The sequence below is a fragment of the Schistocerca cancellata genome, chromosome 6, assembly GCF_023864275.1.
Source record: "Schistocerca cancellata isolate TAMUIC-IGC-003103 chromosome 6, iqSchCanc2.1, whole genome shotgun sequence".
Classification (NCBI taxonomy): domain Eukaryota; kingdom Metazoa; phylum Arthropoda; class Insecta; order Orthoptera; family Acrididae; genus Schistocerca; species Schistocerca cancellata.
This window is the reverse complement of record NC_064631.1, coordinates 149142298-149162179: the sequence shown is the minus strand read 5'-3', so window position 1 is coordinate 149162179 and position 19882 is coordinate 149142298. Positions and strand designations below refer to the sequence as shown.

The 19882-nt window shown below is 40.0% G+C and overlaps 1 protein-coding gene across 1 annotated transcript in view; it reads right to left on the bottom strand.

Annotated features, from left to right (window-relative positions):
* The window catches only part of LOC126191521 (G2/mitotic-specific cyclin-B-like), a 46711-nt gene that overhangs the window by 21349 nt on the left and 5480 nt on the right, over positions 1 to 19882 (bottom strand). The window contains exons 3-4 of the mRNA XM_049932418.1: positions 2651 to 2873; positions 586 to 741 (exon numbers count right to left, since the gene is read on the bottom strand). Coding sequence (XP_049788375.1) covers positions 586 to 741; positions 2651 to 2873 — 379 coding nt within the window. The remainder of the gene's footprint in view (positions 1 to 585; positions 742 to 2650; positions 2874 to 19882) is intronic.

Below are 19882 nucleotides of genomic sequence, written 5' to 3'. Positions count from 1 at the left end.
CTGTTAAATAGAGTATTTCTGTTATTTGCAAGTTTTTTCAAAGGTCAAAACCAATTCTTGAACATATTTTACAAGATTTATCCATAATCAACAATGAACAATGTTACAAAAAAACTTTCAACTTGTCATAGCTTTAGAGTAACAGCATAATCTCTAAGAATTAAGATATTTCTGCCAGTTGAATACTGAACTAAATTCATGACAACAGGGGATGGCAACAAGAAAATCCTGAGAACCCATTACCTGAGAAGCTCTAATAGGGGAGAGGAGGGCGAAAAAAATACAGCAATTTTTTTCTTATTTCTTTTCTTTGCAACTGTTAATTGCATTCCCAAATCACATTATGCTCATGGAAGTTTAATATTTAGTTCTGTTCTCAAGAATTCAATGCCTCTAAATACTAATTGCTTCCAATTTGGTTATCAACTGTATGCAAGCAGTATTTCTATTAATTTAGAAATTATAGTTAATTAACAACCGATTAATTGCAAAACTTCACATGTAAAGGAGACTACAAAGTTTAGTGCCACATGAAAGTGCTATTTTCAAAACTATAAATGTATAAGACACAAATATTTTTCTTACCTGTAAGTATCTATCTATGATAGCTACTGTCAGAAACATTGTCTCTGAGAGCAAAGAAAATTGAAGCTGTACATCGAACAACCAGTCCACAAGGACTAATCGCATCCGTGGAGTGACTGTACCACACAGGAAGTTTGGTCTCAAAGGATATTTTACCTGTAATAAGATTAATAAAAATAAAGGGAAAGTATGTTTCTAATGTTCAAAGAATGCCATAAATTCAATAAACTCAACATTACCTTCTAAAACTCAGGTTGTTTCACAATTAATGTAAAATGAGAACAAACAGTGTACGCAGTCGTCAGAACACCAAAGAAATTTATGTTTCCTGAATTGTTAAATTGTGCCCATATTCTCTGTGTGCCTATTTACAACTCAGAATTTTAACTCAATTTATTTTTAAATCAGTGTGTAGTTGGTAACTGCTGACAAGCTATTGATACCTAGACTGCACAAGCCCTATCTCTACTGTGCTGAGGCAGGGACAGGAAAATGGTACAGCCAATTGGGTAAGGACTGGTCCTTGGCAAAATGTGCTATAGAAAAGCTGACAGCCATAGTTGGTCATTTATAGCTGAAATCTAATGCAGGTATTAATATTATAATGGTACTATAATTTTGCTGCACAGTGCATCATATCTACTTCCCTGATCAAATGAAACTGGAAGACGAACTATCAGTCCCAAACGAAGAATTTCACCTTCGTTTGATTCTACATATATACATTTACAATATTTTTTATTGTATTATCAGAAATCAGCTTTTATCACCTACCCTTTGTTCTTTACGTAATGGGCATTAACATTATTGAATATAGTACAGATCTGACACAAAATTAGGACAAGCAAAACTGCCATTTAAGGTTGGATCTGAGGAGCAACATAAATCTCAGCTTTCTGCACCAAATCTTAACACAAATTAATGTCAAGTATATACACCACATTCTATTATTAAAATTCTCCCTCATTACTATTTATGCTTGGAGCAGCACCTCTTATTCAACAGCACTAATATTAGTGTTTCTATGATTTTTTATGTTAACTAAAGCACACTTTAATTTCTTTTAAATCAAATTAAACTATACATATATACAACCAAAGATTATGCATAAACTCCAGTCATACTGATGAAAGTACAGGAAAAATGCATCTCATTCCACTGTCCAATTAACACTTCTTGCTCATTTCTCAAAAGTGTAGCTTGATTTTTTTTTTTTTTGTTAAAAGTAGAGGAATTAAAAATTAGTGGCATAAACTAGTTTTCTTCTAACACCAGAGTTATCAATATCTAAATATTCAGTAAGGGAGTATTTACAGGTTAGCTTTGTTTGATTGAAAGTATCCTTTAAGGAAAAGAAATAATTTTCAGCACCGGCAAAATTTACCAGAATTTCTGATTAGATAACATTAGTTACCAAGTTCAAATTTTGAAACGTAATAGAACTTTATACTTCATAAATTTCAGCACATTTTTGTGAGACTACCTTTATGTAATCTGTATACAAATTATTCTTTAACGTAAGTGTAGTTGTATTTGCATAGTAATCATATCTCTCCTTACCTTCAGCATTTATTTTAATAACTTTATCCCAAAACATGTTGGCAAAATTTTACTATTTTCAAAAATTTATTTGTGGAATGAAATATTGCTCCCTTTCTCACTTTTTTTTTTATACACCCAAATGTTGCGGAAGACTAGCACACAAGCAGGACTATATAAGAAAAAACTAATTCCACAAACTGCCTGCAACCAACATCCACCAATTGCCCGACAGATTTTTGTTTGCCTATTATGATTTGTTACTTGGTGGTCAAGAGACCAATCAAAGTGGTCATCAGTCCTTCAGTTCAGGTTAACATTTTATCTCCTCATTTCAAAACACGGACTGACAGGCTAATGATCTGTTGCTTAATAATTTAAACTGAATAAAAACTATTAACTATGTTCCTAAAATTTATAAAGATAAATACTAATATTAAATAACATCAATCTCCCTAAGATATATTCCATGTCATATCACAAATTGTAATTTCACATTACACATCATTAAATATTTCTTAATTACCTCAAGTGCTCTGAGATATTCAAAAATATCTTTTGCATATTCCCCAATAAAAAGTACATCATTTGCAGATTCTTTGTCTATGTCCTGTATATTATACAGAGTTGACGAATATGAAGTCTGTTCTTTATTAACCACCTTTTTTTCTTCTACAGGAGGTGGATCTGCATCATTTATGGCAACACACTTTAATGTTTCTGTCAAGCACACAACTTCATTTTCCACACTGAAAGCAAGCAATGATAAGCATCATAATTCAATGCATACCATGAAAAACTTTTCCTACAACTTAGAAATGCATGTACAGCCCACAGGAACACACAGTATGTGCACTGATTATTACAGTAAGTTTTTTCTTAACAGTTGTAGACTCAGAAGCAACACTAGGATAATTTTAGTAATTATATAAATAATTAATGACACACATTCAGAAAGCATTGGTTGGAATTCAGTTTCGAGTTAACTCTTGTTGAGACCACAACCTGTACCTTTTGAAACACAGACCACCATTTACCACAGGACTTGGTAAAGAAATAAACATGGCAAAGAACTATAAGTATTTAGCCTATGGAAACACGGAAGGTCAGAGTGCACCTAAAATATATCAATTTTGGTTAATTTTTAAACAATGTCTCAGATTTCTGACTTTGTTTGACAGTACTTACTAACATGGCCAATTCTACCAACTTTTGAATGTGCCAGTTTGTTTTTCAGTTTCAAAATTGGAAATGTGGTTTCCCAAATGTGTTCCTTAAAACATCTGAATATAACAAGAACTACTGAAGCCATAGCACTTTGTCTGGTACCAGTTCAAATATCTTTAACTGTGCTTTAATTTGATATTAACCTTACAGTAATATGAAGTCTTGCAAAAACCTATAAATTACAGGTTTTTTTAACACTCAAAAACATTTTTTCAGACATTTCTTAGATGTGTGATTTTCTGAGAAAATTTGAAAAAGGAGGAAGGATATTTTCCACTGAGAAATTAGTTTGGCGAGTATCATAATGCACATGTTACCTAACAGTTCATATTGCAAGTAATTGTCAACAATGAGAAAGTGTGGAATTTTGATGTAGCTTGAATTCTACAGACAGATAATAGTTTTATTTTCCATTTTAGTGTTTGAAGATATTGCATGAACCAACAATTATGAGAAGCACTATAATCTCATGTTTGGGGCAACTTTCTTAGCACTAAGGTGCCAATGCCCGTAAAAATACAGGCGTGCACGGCCTGCCCGAAAGTCCGGCGCCTGTAATTTTACGGGCGCGGGTTCTTCTTCCCCTTCCTTTCTTTGTGTGTTCTTACAGCTCCCGCTTGTCTGGGAGGTGCTGCATGGACTGTAGTTTGAGTATTGGGCACTAGATGGGGGCGGGCATGCTGTGGAAGGGTGTGCTTCCCTTTTCACTTGTGTTTTGTGAGCGGCGATTTTTTCCCACGCGGTCTCAGTAGCGTCGACATGGCGAAGCGTGGCTTGACGAATGAAGAAATTGCTCGCCAGTTATATCTTAATTTAGAAGAAAGTGATGTTAATTTGTCAGATGAAGATATTGTAGATGACTCTGATGATGATGTGGACTATGTTCAAGAAGAAGTTTCTGGCAGTTCAGGTAAAGAATTCTGACAACAAAACATGTATAATTTTTGTTCAGATTTTCACTGAAAAACTCTCAGTATGTAATTATGATTTTATTTGCAAATATTACTCTTCTGATAGATTCAGAAGAGGAGAGCAGGTGTCCAAGCACTTCAGCAGCAAGTAATCCCATCTACATTGTGCCTGAAGAACGAGCAAGGCAGACGGCGAGGGGGAAGCAGAGACCTGCGCGCCGCACCAATTCTGAGGAAGCTTGGACGACTACTGATCGTGCACCAGATATCGATCTATTCTCAGGACAATCGAATATGCAATGTTGTCAGTTTAGACAAGAACAGTGCACCTCTAGAATTTTTCACATTTCCTGAGAAACAGTATGATGAAACATAAAGGAACAAACTAATCTGTATGCTCAACAATGCATCAGTAAATTACAAAGCACAAATTCCCTTTCACCCACCAACTCATTATCAAAGTGGAAAGCAGTTACACTTATGGAAATAAGGAAGTTTCTGGCAATTGTAGTCCATATGTGTGAGGCCACGTATACGAGAGCACTGGTCCAAGAACCCTGTTCTGTCGTGTAATTTCTGTCCAAATATCTTGAGCCGTGACAGATTTCTTTCTATTTTGAGAAACTTCCACATTAGTGATAATTCCTTAGCTAAGAGGAAAGGAGAAACTGGCTATGACCCACTGCACAAGGTCAGACCCCTCCTAGCTAATGTGTGGGCTAATTTCCAGCATGTGTATACTCCATCTCAAAAAACTACAACAGATGAAGGCATGTGTAAATTTCGAGGTCGTGTGTATTTCAAACACTACATGCCACAAAAACCAAATAAATACGATATCAAACTGTACATGTTTTCCGAATCCGACACAGGTTACATCTGGAATTTCTCTGTTTACACGGGTAAAAGGTCTGACACAGTGACTCTGGTAAAGACGTTGCTTACAAATCAGTCAGGAAAAGGCTACACTTTGTTTACGGACAGATTCTACACAAGTCTAATACTTGCTTCAGAACTGGAAGCTGTGAAAACTGCTCTTGTGGGAACAACAATAAAATCTTGGCAGGGATTGCCTTGTGCTAAAAAAAAAGAAACGAAACCTTCAGCGAAGTGAACTTATTTTCAGGCGTAAAGGAAATATGTTAGCACTGTGTTGGAAGGACAAAAGAAATGTGCATATGATAAGTACAAGGCACACTGCTGAGATGGTCACTTTCACTGATCAGAGAGGAAGAGAAAAGTCAAAGCCAGCCTGTATCGTAGACTACAATAAAAACAAGTTTGGTGTTGACTTATCAGATCAGCTATTGTCATATGGCGCATTTGAACATCGAACTTTGAAGTGGTGGAGAAAGTTGGCATTCCATGTTATACTGATGGTGATTGTAAATTCCTGCATATTATATAAGGTTACTGGAAAACACCTCACAACATCTCATTTCATGACAGTTATCTGTGCAGATCTTGCACAAAGCAAAGATCTTGCACAAAGCAAAGATCTTTAACCCCGACCTGGTCCATCTGGACTCTCAAGACTATTAACTGGAAATCATTTCCTGGAAAATGATTGAGACAGAAGTAGGTAAGAAACAGAAACAAAAGCAGTGTGTAGTGTGTTCTCTGAGAGGAAAAAAACTGACTGGAAAAGTGTAGCGAAAAGACAAGCTACCAGTGTAGTGAATGTAAAGTAGCATTGTGCAAAATGCCGTGCTTCAAAATTTACCACACAAAGAGCAAAATTGCACCCTAAAATAGTTACAGGAAGTTACTGTAGATAAGACATACTGTATCCATCATAATTACAATTTTTGTGTCAAATAAAAAAAAAATCCTTCTAAAAAATACAGTGAATATACCTCTGACCAATTTTTCCTTTTTTCAAAAACAATGTTATAAAAATAACGCTTGTCAAAAGTATGTATTAATTCAAGAGAAAGGTATTATATATGGTTTTAAATAATAAAGTCCAGGTCTTTCAATAAGAGTAATTTTACTGCTATAACTGACACCTTTCACGAGGTGTAGTAAAAAAAAAAAAAAAAAAAATAAATCTGCCAGGCTTTATGGTAGACATCTGCGCGCAATGGCTCAGGACCCAAAGTGTTAAGTATGTACTGGCAACAGTCATCACTGGAGTTGCCACTGAAAATAACCAACTTCTTTTAGAAAATCTTTGGTATTCAAAGTGAGAAATGAGTTTTCTGGTCAACTATATTAACTTAGACAAGTTCTCATAACCTATGATTTTGTTGGAGATGACTTATTTCTGCTTCAAGATGAAATTCCGTATTACCAATGGACTATCAACTGAGGAACACAGCATCCTTTAGCTGTGTACTACAATGAGGATAGTAGTTAACTCTGTAGTGCTTCGCTTTCTGCGTAAATTCTAGAACCACTAGTCCTTCCACCGTCTCGAACACACAATATTTTAAAAAGTAAGGGTGACTGAATGTACATATTGTGCGACATTTGTGTGTGCAGGCTGGAAAGGAGTCACGAGCACAAGGTAGACGCGACAGTCTAATGGCTCCCACAAGTGTTTGCCGCTCACACCACAGAAGTCTTATTGGAAGAACAATGAGTGTTTATGTATCTTATGGTTGAAAAATTGTTAATTGTATTTCATGTGTTGGACTTTCTAGAAGCAAAAAATGTTATTAAATTAAGAGTGGTTCTTAAACCAACTCGCTTATGAATGTTAATTTAATGCATTTCTAAAGCTCGAAATATGAGTGAAATATGAGAAGACGGAGATATTTACATGTGAAATGCGAGAATGCTATTCTGCATAATACAATACATCGTCGATTGGTGAAAACAAAGTTTGTATATTTACTCCATACGTTCTGTCATCTAAGAAGCATTAGAACGTGGCAACCAGTGAGACTTGGGGGGGGGGGGGGGGGGGGGGGGGGATTTTGAGAGTAAATTGAAGCAGAAGATATGACGCGTTGCCATAGCAACCAGGTATAACAAGACAAGAGAACTGTTGCATGGAATTGGATTAGACTTAAAAGTTTGAATGGTGAAAATTAATAAATGCAACAAAAGAGATGACATAAGAAAGATAATGTTAAATGGTTAGATTCTGACTTTTTTAGACTAAGAAGAAATATGACAAGAACAATTCATTGAAGAAGATCCGATGTGGGGAGGAAGCGGCTCTGACCCACATTGCGGGGACGCAGATGTGGAAACCCGCCAAATCAGTCGATGGCAGCACAAGATGTTAATCACTGGTGCCGATTCCACATATGCTCGTCAACACCGAAACAGACATTCGACGCCACCAGCGCCAGTGCACTTCACCAGTGCTGATTACGCATCCTCTCACCAAAGCGGCTAGAACTATGCCAAGTGAGCGCAAAACAACAATTGTCTGAATGTAAAGTTAAAGAAACTGTTGAATAATAGACTTAATATAGTTATTAAGCTCAGTGTAGAATTTTTTTATGGTTACTAGATCTAGAAAAAAGAAGAAAATGAATAATACACAGACTTGGGGAAACTCCGGAACCAGCTATGGCAATGAATGTGAGTAAGGAGGTGCCAGACTGGTCTGAGGTAGTAAATTTAATCAAAGCCCAAAGTGCAGATTCAGTGGCTTTAAAAAATGAACTAAGTCTTAAATTAGACTCAATAAATAAATGATAAAATAGATGACCAGGGCACTTCTTTGAGAAATGAAGTAAGTGCAACTTTAAATGCCAAACTAAAAGCCCAGAGTTTGCAGTTAAACTAAACTATAAATTCTCGACTGGATGATCAAAATACAACTTTAAATGCTCGAAGTCTTAAATTAAATTGAGTGAATACTCAATAAGTTGGATGTTCAGAATGAAACTTTAGGTCTGTTAAGTGCTAAGATAGATTCACAAATTTAGTAATTTATGTGAAAGTATGGGAAATCTGGAGACAGAATTTGATGCTTTAACTATTAAAGTAGAAAATTTTAAAATAAGTTTGAAAGAGGAACTAACAAGTTTGTTAAGCAGTCATGTAAACCAACAGTTCACTGACTTTAGTCAGACACAGAGTTACCAATTTAACGACTTCGCTAAAAAGTTAGAATGTGATATTGAAGATAAACTTAATAATGTAGAATCTGAATTTAGTGAGAAGTTAGGATCATTTCAAAATGTATGTAATGTTGCATTTGATGCTGTAAAGCAAAGATTACACAATTTAAGAGAGAATGTTGAAAGACAGTAAGTTATTACCAATGAACCACTCGCAGATTACAGGCGTCAGTACATGAGTAAATAATGTACAACGGAATTTCAGAGAGAATATATCCAGCTTTTGATATTACAAGTGTATGTAGTTTAGAGGAACCATTTGAGGAAATGATAGATCGAGGAGTTGCCGGAAGAGTAACCTCCGGAAACATTTCGATTATCAAATCTATCCAGAATGCAGTAGAAAATAGAATACCTTTACTTGATGTTTTGTTACCTAGTGAAGTGGAGACAGTTTTGCCGTGGGGAGACTTTCACACAAAATTTAACGAGAAGTACTTGTCTGCACTTTCTCAAGTGCGAAAAAACGAACATACCACACAACACATATTTGTTGTTTTCAGGCAGGAAAGGAGTCACGAGGGCAAGGTAGATGCAATGGTCGAACGGCATTGACAAGTGTTTGCAGCTCGTGCCATGGAAGTTGTATTGGAAAATGGGGTGTTTATGTATCTTATTGTGTTTCATATCCATTATTGTAACGAGAAAAAAGAGCAGTTGAAAACTTGTCAATTATACTTCATGTGTTGGACTTGCTAGAAGGAAGACATGTTCATAAATTATGTGGTTCCAAAACTACACTATTGTAAATGTATTTAATAAGAGTTTAATGCTAGATGAATAGGCTGACCTGCAAACATTCGAATATTTATGTGAGAAGTGCTGAATTTGTTCTTTGTGGAAGTTGAAATATACCAAGACTAAACTAAAAGTATTCTGTGAGTATCCACTAATTTCATGACGAGGGAGCGAGAGAGACTGAAATTCCATTAACCAGCAGTATTCATCAGAGATCTACTTAGCTGGCTATCCAGAGAAGAAAATCTACTGTGCATACCATGTAAGTAAACAAGTAAACTGATGTGAGAGAGGTGTGAATTTTGCATGCAATTTAATTTCACACCACACTCCAGGTCGCCTAAAGCATTAGGACTCAAACATCTACATTACATTTCTGGCTGCTTAGAACACGAAACAGCAGCACTTAAGTTTTCCCATTGCAGCTGATATCAGAAATATTTCGAATGTTAGCAATTTTTGCTTTGGTATTATTATTCTGGTGGCTGTTCCACACAATGTAAAAGACAAAATCTTTAGAGACCCTTACAAGATTGATTACAGTATCGATGCAGAATGGCACTATCTTGCCACAACACTTGGTGAAAATGTTTGCAGTGGACTTAGCTTTAAAATCAAAAAACTGCTACAGCAAGTTTATGTTGTTGTCGTCTTCAGTCCTGAGACTGGTTTGATGCAGCTCTCCATGCTACTCTATCCTGTGCAAGCTTCTTCATCTCCCAGTACCTACTGCAACCTACATCCTTCTGAACCTGCTTAGTGTATTCATCTCTTGGTCTCCCCCTACGATTTTTACCCTCCACGCTGCCTTCCAGTACTAAACTGGTGATCCCTTGATGCCTCAGAACATGTCCTACCAACCGATCCCTTCTTCTGGTCAAGTTGTGCCACAAACTTCTCTTCTCCCCAATCCTATTCAATACTTCCTCATTAGTTATGTGATCTACCCATCTAATCTTCAGCATTCTTCTGTAGCAGCACATTTCAAAAGCTTCTATTCTCTTCTTGTCCAAACTATTTACCGTCCATGTTTCACTTCCATACATGGCTACACTCCATACAAATATTTTCAGAAATGACTTCCTGACACTTAAATCTGTACTCAATGTTAACAAATTTCTCTTCTTCAGAAACGCTTTCCTTCCCATTGCCAGTCTACATCTTACTTCCTCTCTACTTTGACCATCAGTTATTTTGCTCCCCAAATAGCAAAACTCCTTTACTACTTTAAGTGCCTCATTTCCTAATCTAATTCCCTCAGCATCACCCGACTTAATTCGACTACATTCCATTATCCTCGTTTTGCTTTTGTTGATGTTCATCTTATATCCTCCTTTCAAGACACTGTCCATTCCGTTCAACTGCTCTTCCAAGTCCTTTGCTGTCTCTGACAGAATTACAATGTCATCGGCGAACCTCAAAGTTTTTATTTCTTCTCCATGGATTTTAATACCTACTCCGAATTTTTCTTTTGTTTCCTTTACTGCTTGCTCAATATACAGATTGAATAACATCGGCAAAAGGCTACAACCCTGTCTTACTCCCTTCCCAACCACTGCTTCCCTTTCATGTCCCTCGACTCTTATAACTGCCATCTGCTTTCTGTACAAATTGTAAATAGCCTTTCGCTCCCTGTATTTTACCCCTGCCACCTTCAGAATTTGAAAGAGAGTATTCCAGTCAACATTGTCAAAAGCTTTCTCTAAGTCTACAAAGGCTAGAAACGTAGGTTTGCCTTTCCTTGATCTTTCTTCTAAGATAAGTCGTAAGGTCAGTATTGCCTCACGTGTTCCAGTATTTCTACGGAATCCAAACTGATCTTCCCCGAGGTTGGCTTCTACTAGTTTTTCCATTCGTCTGTAAAGAATTCGCGTTAGTATTTTGCAGCTGTGGCTTATTAAACTGATTGTTCGATAATTTTCACATCTGTCAACACCTGCTTTCTTTGGGATAGGAATTATTATATTCTTCTTGAAGTCTGAGGGTATTTCGCCTGTTTCATACATCTTGCTCACCAGATGGTAGAGTTTTGTCAGGACTGGCTCTCCCAAGGCCGTCATTAGTTCTACTGGAATGTTGTCTACTCCGGGGGCCTTGTTTCGACTCAGGTCTTTCAGTGCTCTGTCAAACTCTTCACGCAGTATCGTATCTCCCATTTCATCTTCATCTACATCCTCTTCCATTTCCATAATATTGTCCTCAAGTACATCGCCCTTGTATAGACCCTCTATATACTCCTTCCACCTTTCTGCTTTCCCTTCTTTGCTTAGAACTGGGTTTCCATCTGAGCTCTTGATGTTCATAGAAGTGGTTCTCTTTTCTCCAAAGGTCTCTTTAATTTTCCTGTAGGCAGTATCTATCTTACCCCTAAAGAGATAAGCCTCTACATCCTTAAATTTGTCCTCTAGCCATCCCTGCTTAGCCATTTTGCACTTCCTGTCGATCTCATTTTTGAGACGTTTGTATTCCTTTTTGCCTGCTTCATTTACTGCATTTTTATATTTTCTCCTTTCATCAATTAAATTCAATATTTCTTCTGTTACCCAAGGATTTCTACTAGCCCTCGTCTTTTTACCTACTTGATCCTCTGCTGCCTTCACTACTTCATCCCTCAGAGCTACCCATTCTTCTTCTACTGTATTTCTTTCCCCCATTCCTGTCAATTGTTCCCTTATGCTCTCCCTGAAACTCTGTACAACGTCTGGTTCTTTCAGTTTATCCAGGTCCCATCTCCTTAAATTCCCACCTTTTTGCAGTTTCTTCAGTTTTAATCTACAGGTCATAACCAATAGATTGTGGTCAGAGTCCACATCTGCCCCTGGAAATGTCTTACAATTTAAAACCTGGTTCCTAAATCTCTGTCTTACCATTACATAACCTGATACCTTTTAGTATCTCCAGGCTTCTTCCATGTATACAACCTTCTATCATGATTCTTAAACCAAGTGTTAGCTATGATTAAGTTGTGCTCTGTGCAAAATTCTACCAGGCGGATTCCTCTTTCATTTCTTAGCCCCAATCCATATTCACCTACTATGTTTCCTTCTCTCCCTTTTCCTACACTCTAATTCCAGTCACCCATGACTATTAAATTTTCGTCTCCCTTCACTATCTGAATAATTTCTTTTATTTCATCATACATTTCTTCAATTTCTTCGTCATCTGCAGAGCTAGTTGGCATATAAACTTGTACTACTGTAGTAGGTGTGGGCTTCGTATCTATCTTGGCCACAATAATGCGTTCACTGTGCTGTTTGTAGTAGCTTACTCGCATTCCTATTTTCCTATTCATTATTAAACCTACTACTGCATTACCCCTATTTGACTGTGTTTATAACCCTGTAGTCACCTGACCAGAAGTCTTGTTCCTCCTGCCACCGAGCTTCACTAATTGCCACTATATCTAACTTTAACCTATCCATTTCCCTTTTTAAATTTTCTAACCTACCTGCCCGATTAAGGGATCTGACATTCCACGCTCCGATCCGTAGAACGCCAGTTTTCTTTCTCCTGATAATGACGTCCTCTTGAGTAGTCCCCGCCCGGAGATCCGAATGGGGGACTATTTTACCTCCGGAATATTTTACCCAAGAAGACGCCATCATCATTTAATCATACAGTAAAGCTGCATGCCCTCGGGAAAAATTACGGCCGTAGTTTCCCCTTTCTTTCAGCTGTTCGCAGTACCAGCACAGCAAGGCCGTTTTGGTTATTGTTACAAGGGCAGATCAGTCAATCATGCAGACTGTTGCCCCTGCAACTACTGAAAAGGCTGCTGCCCCTCTTCAGGAACCACACGTTTGTCTGGCCTCTCAACAGATACCCCTCCGTTGTGGTTGTACCTACGGTAAGGCTATCTGTATCGCTGAGGAACGCAAGCCTCCCCACCAACGGCAAGGTCAATGGTTCATGGGGGGGCCATGTTTTATAATGGCCACTTAAAAGTCATGACATCCAAGTAGTAGTACGATTTTGATCAAAAGACTTTTCCTGGCACCTTTATGAATTATGTACAGTAGAGGAATACAAACAAAATGGAATAAGTTTACAGTTCTGATTCAGTAATTAAAAATCATTCCTGTATCAGTGTCAGGCTGCAATTAAAACACTAACTGGTAAACTAAGTACACAAAGTATTTCTGAACTGCATAGTTCCTCAGAAGATTTGAGCATTGTTGATTACAACTGCCGTAACCATTACTGCTAATCCTGTAGTAGTATGTTGTGTGCATTTTTGGCAATCATCATTAACCTAAAATATTCCAAATTTGTGTTCGGAGAGTTTTTTCCGTAGAAAGGTATACAACTAAGCCATCATGTAATATCATCCAAGTGACTGCTTTGTGCAGCTTTTTTATTTTACTTATTTTTATCCCATGTCAGAAAAAATTGCTATAAGTTCTTGTAACAAAAATGCAGATGTTTAATAAAGTCATTCTTATGAAATTGTGTGTCAACACAATGCCGTTTTTTTCTGTCCAACTCTGCACATTCACTACATTTTTATAAAAAAAACACCACAAGTATGTATGTGCATTTGAGCATGTGTAACTTTTTGAAATCTAAGCCATGTGTCCTAACATCACTTTCCATCCATGGTAGAACTAACCTAATGCAATGTTTAACTAAAAGGCACTCTTGATCAGTTGGTGCATGTGTGTAGTGTACTGTACTGCGTTGCGATTACACTTAGAAGCGACCTACGTCCAACGATATCCTGACTAAAAAAAAAAAAAACACACATTGAAATTTATAGATTACACACGGAAGTCACATGGAACTACTGAAGATTATTTGAACAAAAATATGTTATACTATACGCTGATAAGCAAGTACAGGCTGGGCTAGAAATAAGAAGTCTATATGAGGTAGGATCAGAAAGTAACGCACAATATTTTTTCTCTCTTGCAGTACTGCAGTTGGAACGTCGAAATTTCATTAAGATACAGTTTGAAGTTTGTACAGCAGAGAATATTTTGTTTTCATGTGTAGATCTAGTGAGAGAAGACTGAGCTACAAAACAAAAGTGTAGTTTGCTATTTGTGGGTCAAAGGGCATAACAGAGGGACATGGGTAGTGTGTTTGGGAACGACTGTATGGACTGTAGCAATGTCTTCAGATGGTGTGCATTCTTTCAAGAGTGCCACGTAAATCTTTGTGACTTGCCACATTACAGGGGACTGGTAAGAGCTGAAACCCTATAGAATGTTGGAGCCATTGAGGCAGCAATTCCCAACGACTGGCATGTGCAACTGCAAACATTACTGCAGCAGTTCAACATTTCCTGTGGTGCGATGTGCCATGTTGTTCACAACACTTTGAAACTTCATAAGAACCTAGACAACCAGAAGAGCCAGTTAATGATAAGCTTGGGTCACTTAATGCATTACGCCACAGAAGGGCCCGAGTTTCTGAAAGGAATGGTCATTGGTGATTAGTCATGGGCATACCATGACACATCTAAAACCAAGCAGACCTCTATGAAGTTTGTTTTGCTTGGGGGGGGGGGGGGGGGGGGGGGGAGGGAGGTGGGGAGGCTGGCAGGCATCATATGCACCCCAAGACAGTCAAAACTAGAGAACATGAACACTGGAGATAAATGACTATGCATCAGTCCCAATGGACAGAATAAGAGACAGCTAAAAATGTGGAGAGAGAGGAATAAAAAATTAATAGAGGTCCAAAACTAAAAATTAAATGGCCTTCACCATATTGCTGCAGCAAATAAAAAGCTAAACACAGTCAACAGCCCACACGTCATTCGCTATAACGGTTAATAAATATATGCTGCAGGTAGTGTGAAGTTAAGCCGCCGTAGCAAGTGGCGAAGGTGGACTCCAGGATGTAACAGAACAGGGACGAGCACCATACTGATGATCAAAGGACTCATCGAAGAAGGAGGCATATGATGGGTGGCCACGAATGGCAAACAAACTGCATGCATACCTGCTGAGGAGAAAGTCATGACGGTAGGACAGCTGTAGTTCAGCAGCTTCAGCATACAAACTCTCAACCGAGCTGGTGTAAATGGTGCCCATGACCAAACAGATGCTATGATAGTGGATAGTGTCGAGACGGCACAAGAGGGATGGGCGCGGAGGCACATAAAGCACCCGTAGTCAAGTTTCGAACTGACAAGGGACCAGTACAAATGGAGGAGGTTGGTTTGATCGGCACCCCAGGAAGTACCAGTGAGAACACTTAAGAGATTGAGGGACCACGTACAGCAGGCTGTCAGGTAAGACACATGGGAGGACCAAGAGTTTCCTATTGAGCATGAGCCTGAGAAAAGTTGTAGTTTCAATTAAAGGAAGGGCAACAGGCCCAAGATGTAGAGATGGTGAGAGAAACCATTTGCGCTGCCAGAAATTCATACCGAACATTTTGTCAGTGGAAAAGAGAAAGTCATTGTCGATGCTCCAGGAGTAAAGACGATCAAGACAGTGCTGAAGACACAGCTCAGTGAGACAGGTCTGTGGAGAACTGCAACAGATGGCAAAATAGTCAACAAAAAGAGCCGGATATGCCCAGCGGGAGACATGCCATTATAGGGTTAATGGCAACAGCAAAGAGGATGATGATCACAATGGAACCCCTGAGGCACACCATTTGCCTGGATAAAGATGTCTGACAAGGCAGAACCCACACGCACCTTGAAAACTGTCTTGTAAAAATGCCTGAAGAAAACAGGGCAGGTGCCCATAGAAGCCCCAAGAGTAAAGAGTATGGAGGATACCACTACTGAGGCGAGTGGCAGGTGTCTTAAGCCTTCATCAAATCAAAAAACATGGCCAGTCTAAGATTTCAGCAGAAAACCATTCATGACCAGGGTGGACAAAGTAACGAGATGGTCACCTGTATAATGCCATGCACAAAATCCACACTGAGCATTCGTTAGTAAATGGAAAGACTCTAGCCGCCACACCAGTCGGGCATGAATCATACGCCCCATAGGTCATGGTTAATAGGTGTGGGAGGAGTTGGAAAGGAATGTGGGCACTCCAGTGTAAAGGCATAAGAGCTTGAGCAGCTGTCAAGATAGATGGGCTGGTAGCTAGAAGGAAGGTTTTTGTCCTTACCGGGCTTAGGTATGGATATGATGATGGCTCCACACCACCATCCAGGAAATGTCTCCTCTGTCCAGATGTGGTTGTACATGTTAAGCAGGAAGTGCTTGTCCACAAGAGAAAGATGTTGCAACATCTGGATGGTATCTGGCCCTGTGGCCGAGGATCAGGATTAACAGAGCATGATCTAGCTCCTCATAGTGAAGGCGGCATTCTAGTACTCCCGATGCAGAGAAGGGTATTGTCCGAGCCTCCTTCGCACATTTCCGATAGCGGGAAGATGTCCAAACTTCGGCAAAATGGCAGCCCAAGGTGTTGGAGATAGCAAGAGGGTCTACAATGACATCGTCAGCGACTCTCAGGCTGGAAATTGGGGAATGGATCTTTGTGCAAGAGAGCCGTCCAAGGTTTGCCCACACAACAGAAGGTGTGAAACTCTTGAAAGAGCTAGTGAATGAAAGCCAGCTAGCTCTTTTGTTATCCCAAAGAATGCAGCAACACTTTGCAAGCATCCGTTCATAATGAATGCAGTTTGCCAGCGTAGGGTGGCAGTTAAAAAACTGCAGAGTTTGTGGATGTTTGAGAACTGCGTTGCAGCATGCTTCAGTCCACCATGGAACACAATGTGGTAAAGAAGAAGTGCGAGGAATGGAACTTCCTGCAGCAGTAAGGATAACGTTTTTATGAGATAGTCCACCTGGTCATCACAACTGGGGAATCTTGTTCTGCAAAGGTCACCAGGGAGGTGCAAAGCTGCCAGTTGGCCTTAGTAAGCTGCCATTTGGGCATGCACGTAGGGCGGGTAGGAGTCAACAAATGGATAGCACACAGGAAATGTTGCTCTAGTAGGTGTCAGACAGAACAAACCACTCCAGACAATGGGCAAGCTGGGCAGTACAAAAGGATAGGTCCAAATGGTAATAGGTGTGTCAGAAGTTGGAAAGGAATGTGGGTGCTCCAGTGTAAAGGCATAAGTGGTTGAGTTGTTTAAGGTCAGCCAAGAGGACACCTCTCAGACAGGGCCTGGGAGAACCCCAAATGGGATTATGTGCATTAAAGTCACCGAGAAGCAAAAACAGTGGAGGTAGCTGCCTAATAAGCTGAGGGAGGTCTGCCCTGGTGACATTGAATGACAGAGGTACATAAATGGTACAGAAGGAAAGTCAGGCGGGGAAGGAAAAGGCGAACTGCAACAGCATGAAGACAGGTAGTCAGGGAAATGGGTCGACTATGTAGGTAATCCCATATGAGTAGCACGACACCCCCACGAGATGGAATGCTGACCTCAGATGGAAGGTGAAAACAAATCGCTAAGTAATGTGAAAGCTCAAAGCCATCATGAAGGCGCAATTTTGTTTCCTGAAGGCAGAGTAAAAGGGGATGCTGTGATGCTAAAAGCAATAAGACAGTCATGAGGAGGAAGAGATGTAGGGGTGTCAATTTGGTAGCCGCCCTGAGTGACAGCCGGTGAGGAGTCACTACTACAGGGCACTGGGGTACACAGAAGCATTGGCTTGCTTGTGCGGTCGGTCCGTGGCGTGTAACACTGAAATACGGTTAGTGGTGTGCACCGGCGAAATGGGGGTCAGCTGGGCTAAGGTACCACACAGTGACACCGTCGAACACGATCTTCGAGTTGGCGAAGGAGAAGACTGTTTGCCTTTAGTAGACTTCTTCGAGGCTTTCTGGTTAGAGGAAGACTCAGGTGGTGTTTGGCTGGAGGGACGGAGGAAGTCTTCACGGGATTACTCTTCTGTCCTTTCCTGCCTACTGGTTGCGTAGTTGGTGGCTTTGCCCTTGAGGTGAGAGTTTGATGGTTTGTTGCACAGTAGGACGAGGGGATGGCAACGCTACCTTAACATTGGGCAACTTCACAACCTCAGAGCTGAATTCCAGGTCGCATATCTGCGTGGTCATGTCCTTCACGGAGCAAGGGGTAACAAGAACAGAACTATAGGTGCCACACGGGAGAACACAGGGTTTCTGACTAGCCAGTAACTTTTAAGTTACTGGGTAAGGTACCTTTTCCTTTAGTTGAATCTCTTGGACAGCCCACTCATCTAGGTACATGGGACAATCCCAAGAGGAGGAGGAGGAGGGCTATCGCCCTCGTGTGCATCCCTACCAGAGGTTACACATTTGGCTGGGTGTTGACAATACATTCTAGTGTGCTAGAAACTATGACACTGGTAGCAGCGCATCGGGTTCGGAAGGTACAGTCCGACTGTGATAATTTCATAGCCTGCTTTGATCTTTGATAGAAGCACCACACTATCAAAGGTGAGAAAAAAACAGTTTGAATGGGCAGTAAGGATGAATCTACCTTTTTCATTACCTGATGGATGGCAATGACACACTGGCCAGAGAGGTAAGATTGGATTTCGGCCTCTGTTGGACTGTCACGCAAGCTGGTGTAAATTACACCACAGGAAGAATTCAAAGTGCAATGGACCTCCACACAAACAGGGTAGCCATGGAGAAGTGAGGCAGCAAACAATTGTTGCATTATGAATCATAAGCCGTCTCCAAAAGCAAAGTCCCATTCCATAAACAAGAGCAGTATTTCACAGGGTCAGCAATTGAATCAATGCCTTTCTGAATAATAAACAAATTTACCGTGGCAATGGACTGACCGTCTTCAGTATGCGAGACCACAAGAAGCCATGGTGCAGCAGGAAGGGTCTTTATATCCCTGGCCTCATTACATTTATGTTTGGTAGACGTTGAATGGGGGAGATGATTGACTCATCGTGTGGAAATCCCCACGATTGCCAGCATGTCTGATGGGATGCTCCTTCCAACTGGGGGCTCCTTTCACAAGGGGGCGCACCCGCCATAGGTGACTGTTCACACCTAAGGTCACACTTTCCGGACATCTGACAGAGGGCCTAATCAACAATTTGGGAAGGTTGCAGCTCAGGCAACCACCACCCCTCCCTGGACCTGGCCTGTACCAGGGGTATGTGCGAACCCTATCTGTATCTGGGGCTGGGAATTATATGCATTACCCAGTCACCTGTCATGCGTCAGACACAAGGGCCGGTCTCCAGGAGCGCAGGGGGGGGGGGGGGAGATCCTGATACACCAAAGTGGAGGAACAAGAGGAGAAGGGAAACAAAGGAAATGGGAGCCAAAAACACAGGCAAGACTTGTTCATATATCAGCGACAGAATGCAGAACATTCCCAAAAATTCCCCAGACATGTTTCCCAAGAGGGGGAAAAAAAATAGCAAGAGGATAGACATTCAGCACGGAACAGAAAAATGCTGCAGAGGCTGGAGCCCCGTGGTAGCCAAGCAGGAACCCGTCAAAAAGTGGCGTGCGACTTCTATGGAGTAGAAACATGCTTGTTCCCCACTATGAAAGAATTTGAAGTGCTTCTGACAGTGTTCTGGGATATTCATGGCGTGTTATTGGTGAATTTATTGAACAATGGACCACTGTTAATGCTGCAGCCAACATTAAAACTTGTGTCATGCCTTTCGTGACAATCCACAACATTAAGGGTGATTGTGTCTAACTTTACAAAACTGTTTGCCCCTATGTTGCAGCCAAATCTGGGTAGGAGATGTTCCAGCATCTACCACTGTCTGGATCTCGTACATCAAACTTTCATCTGTTTTGTGCCATAAAGGCAGATTCCAAACAAAGAATTATAGGAAGAGAAATAAGAGCAAATAAAGTCAAAACAATAAAAAAGATGTCAAATTACTGGAAATAAAATTACATTTAC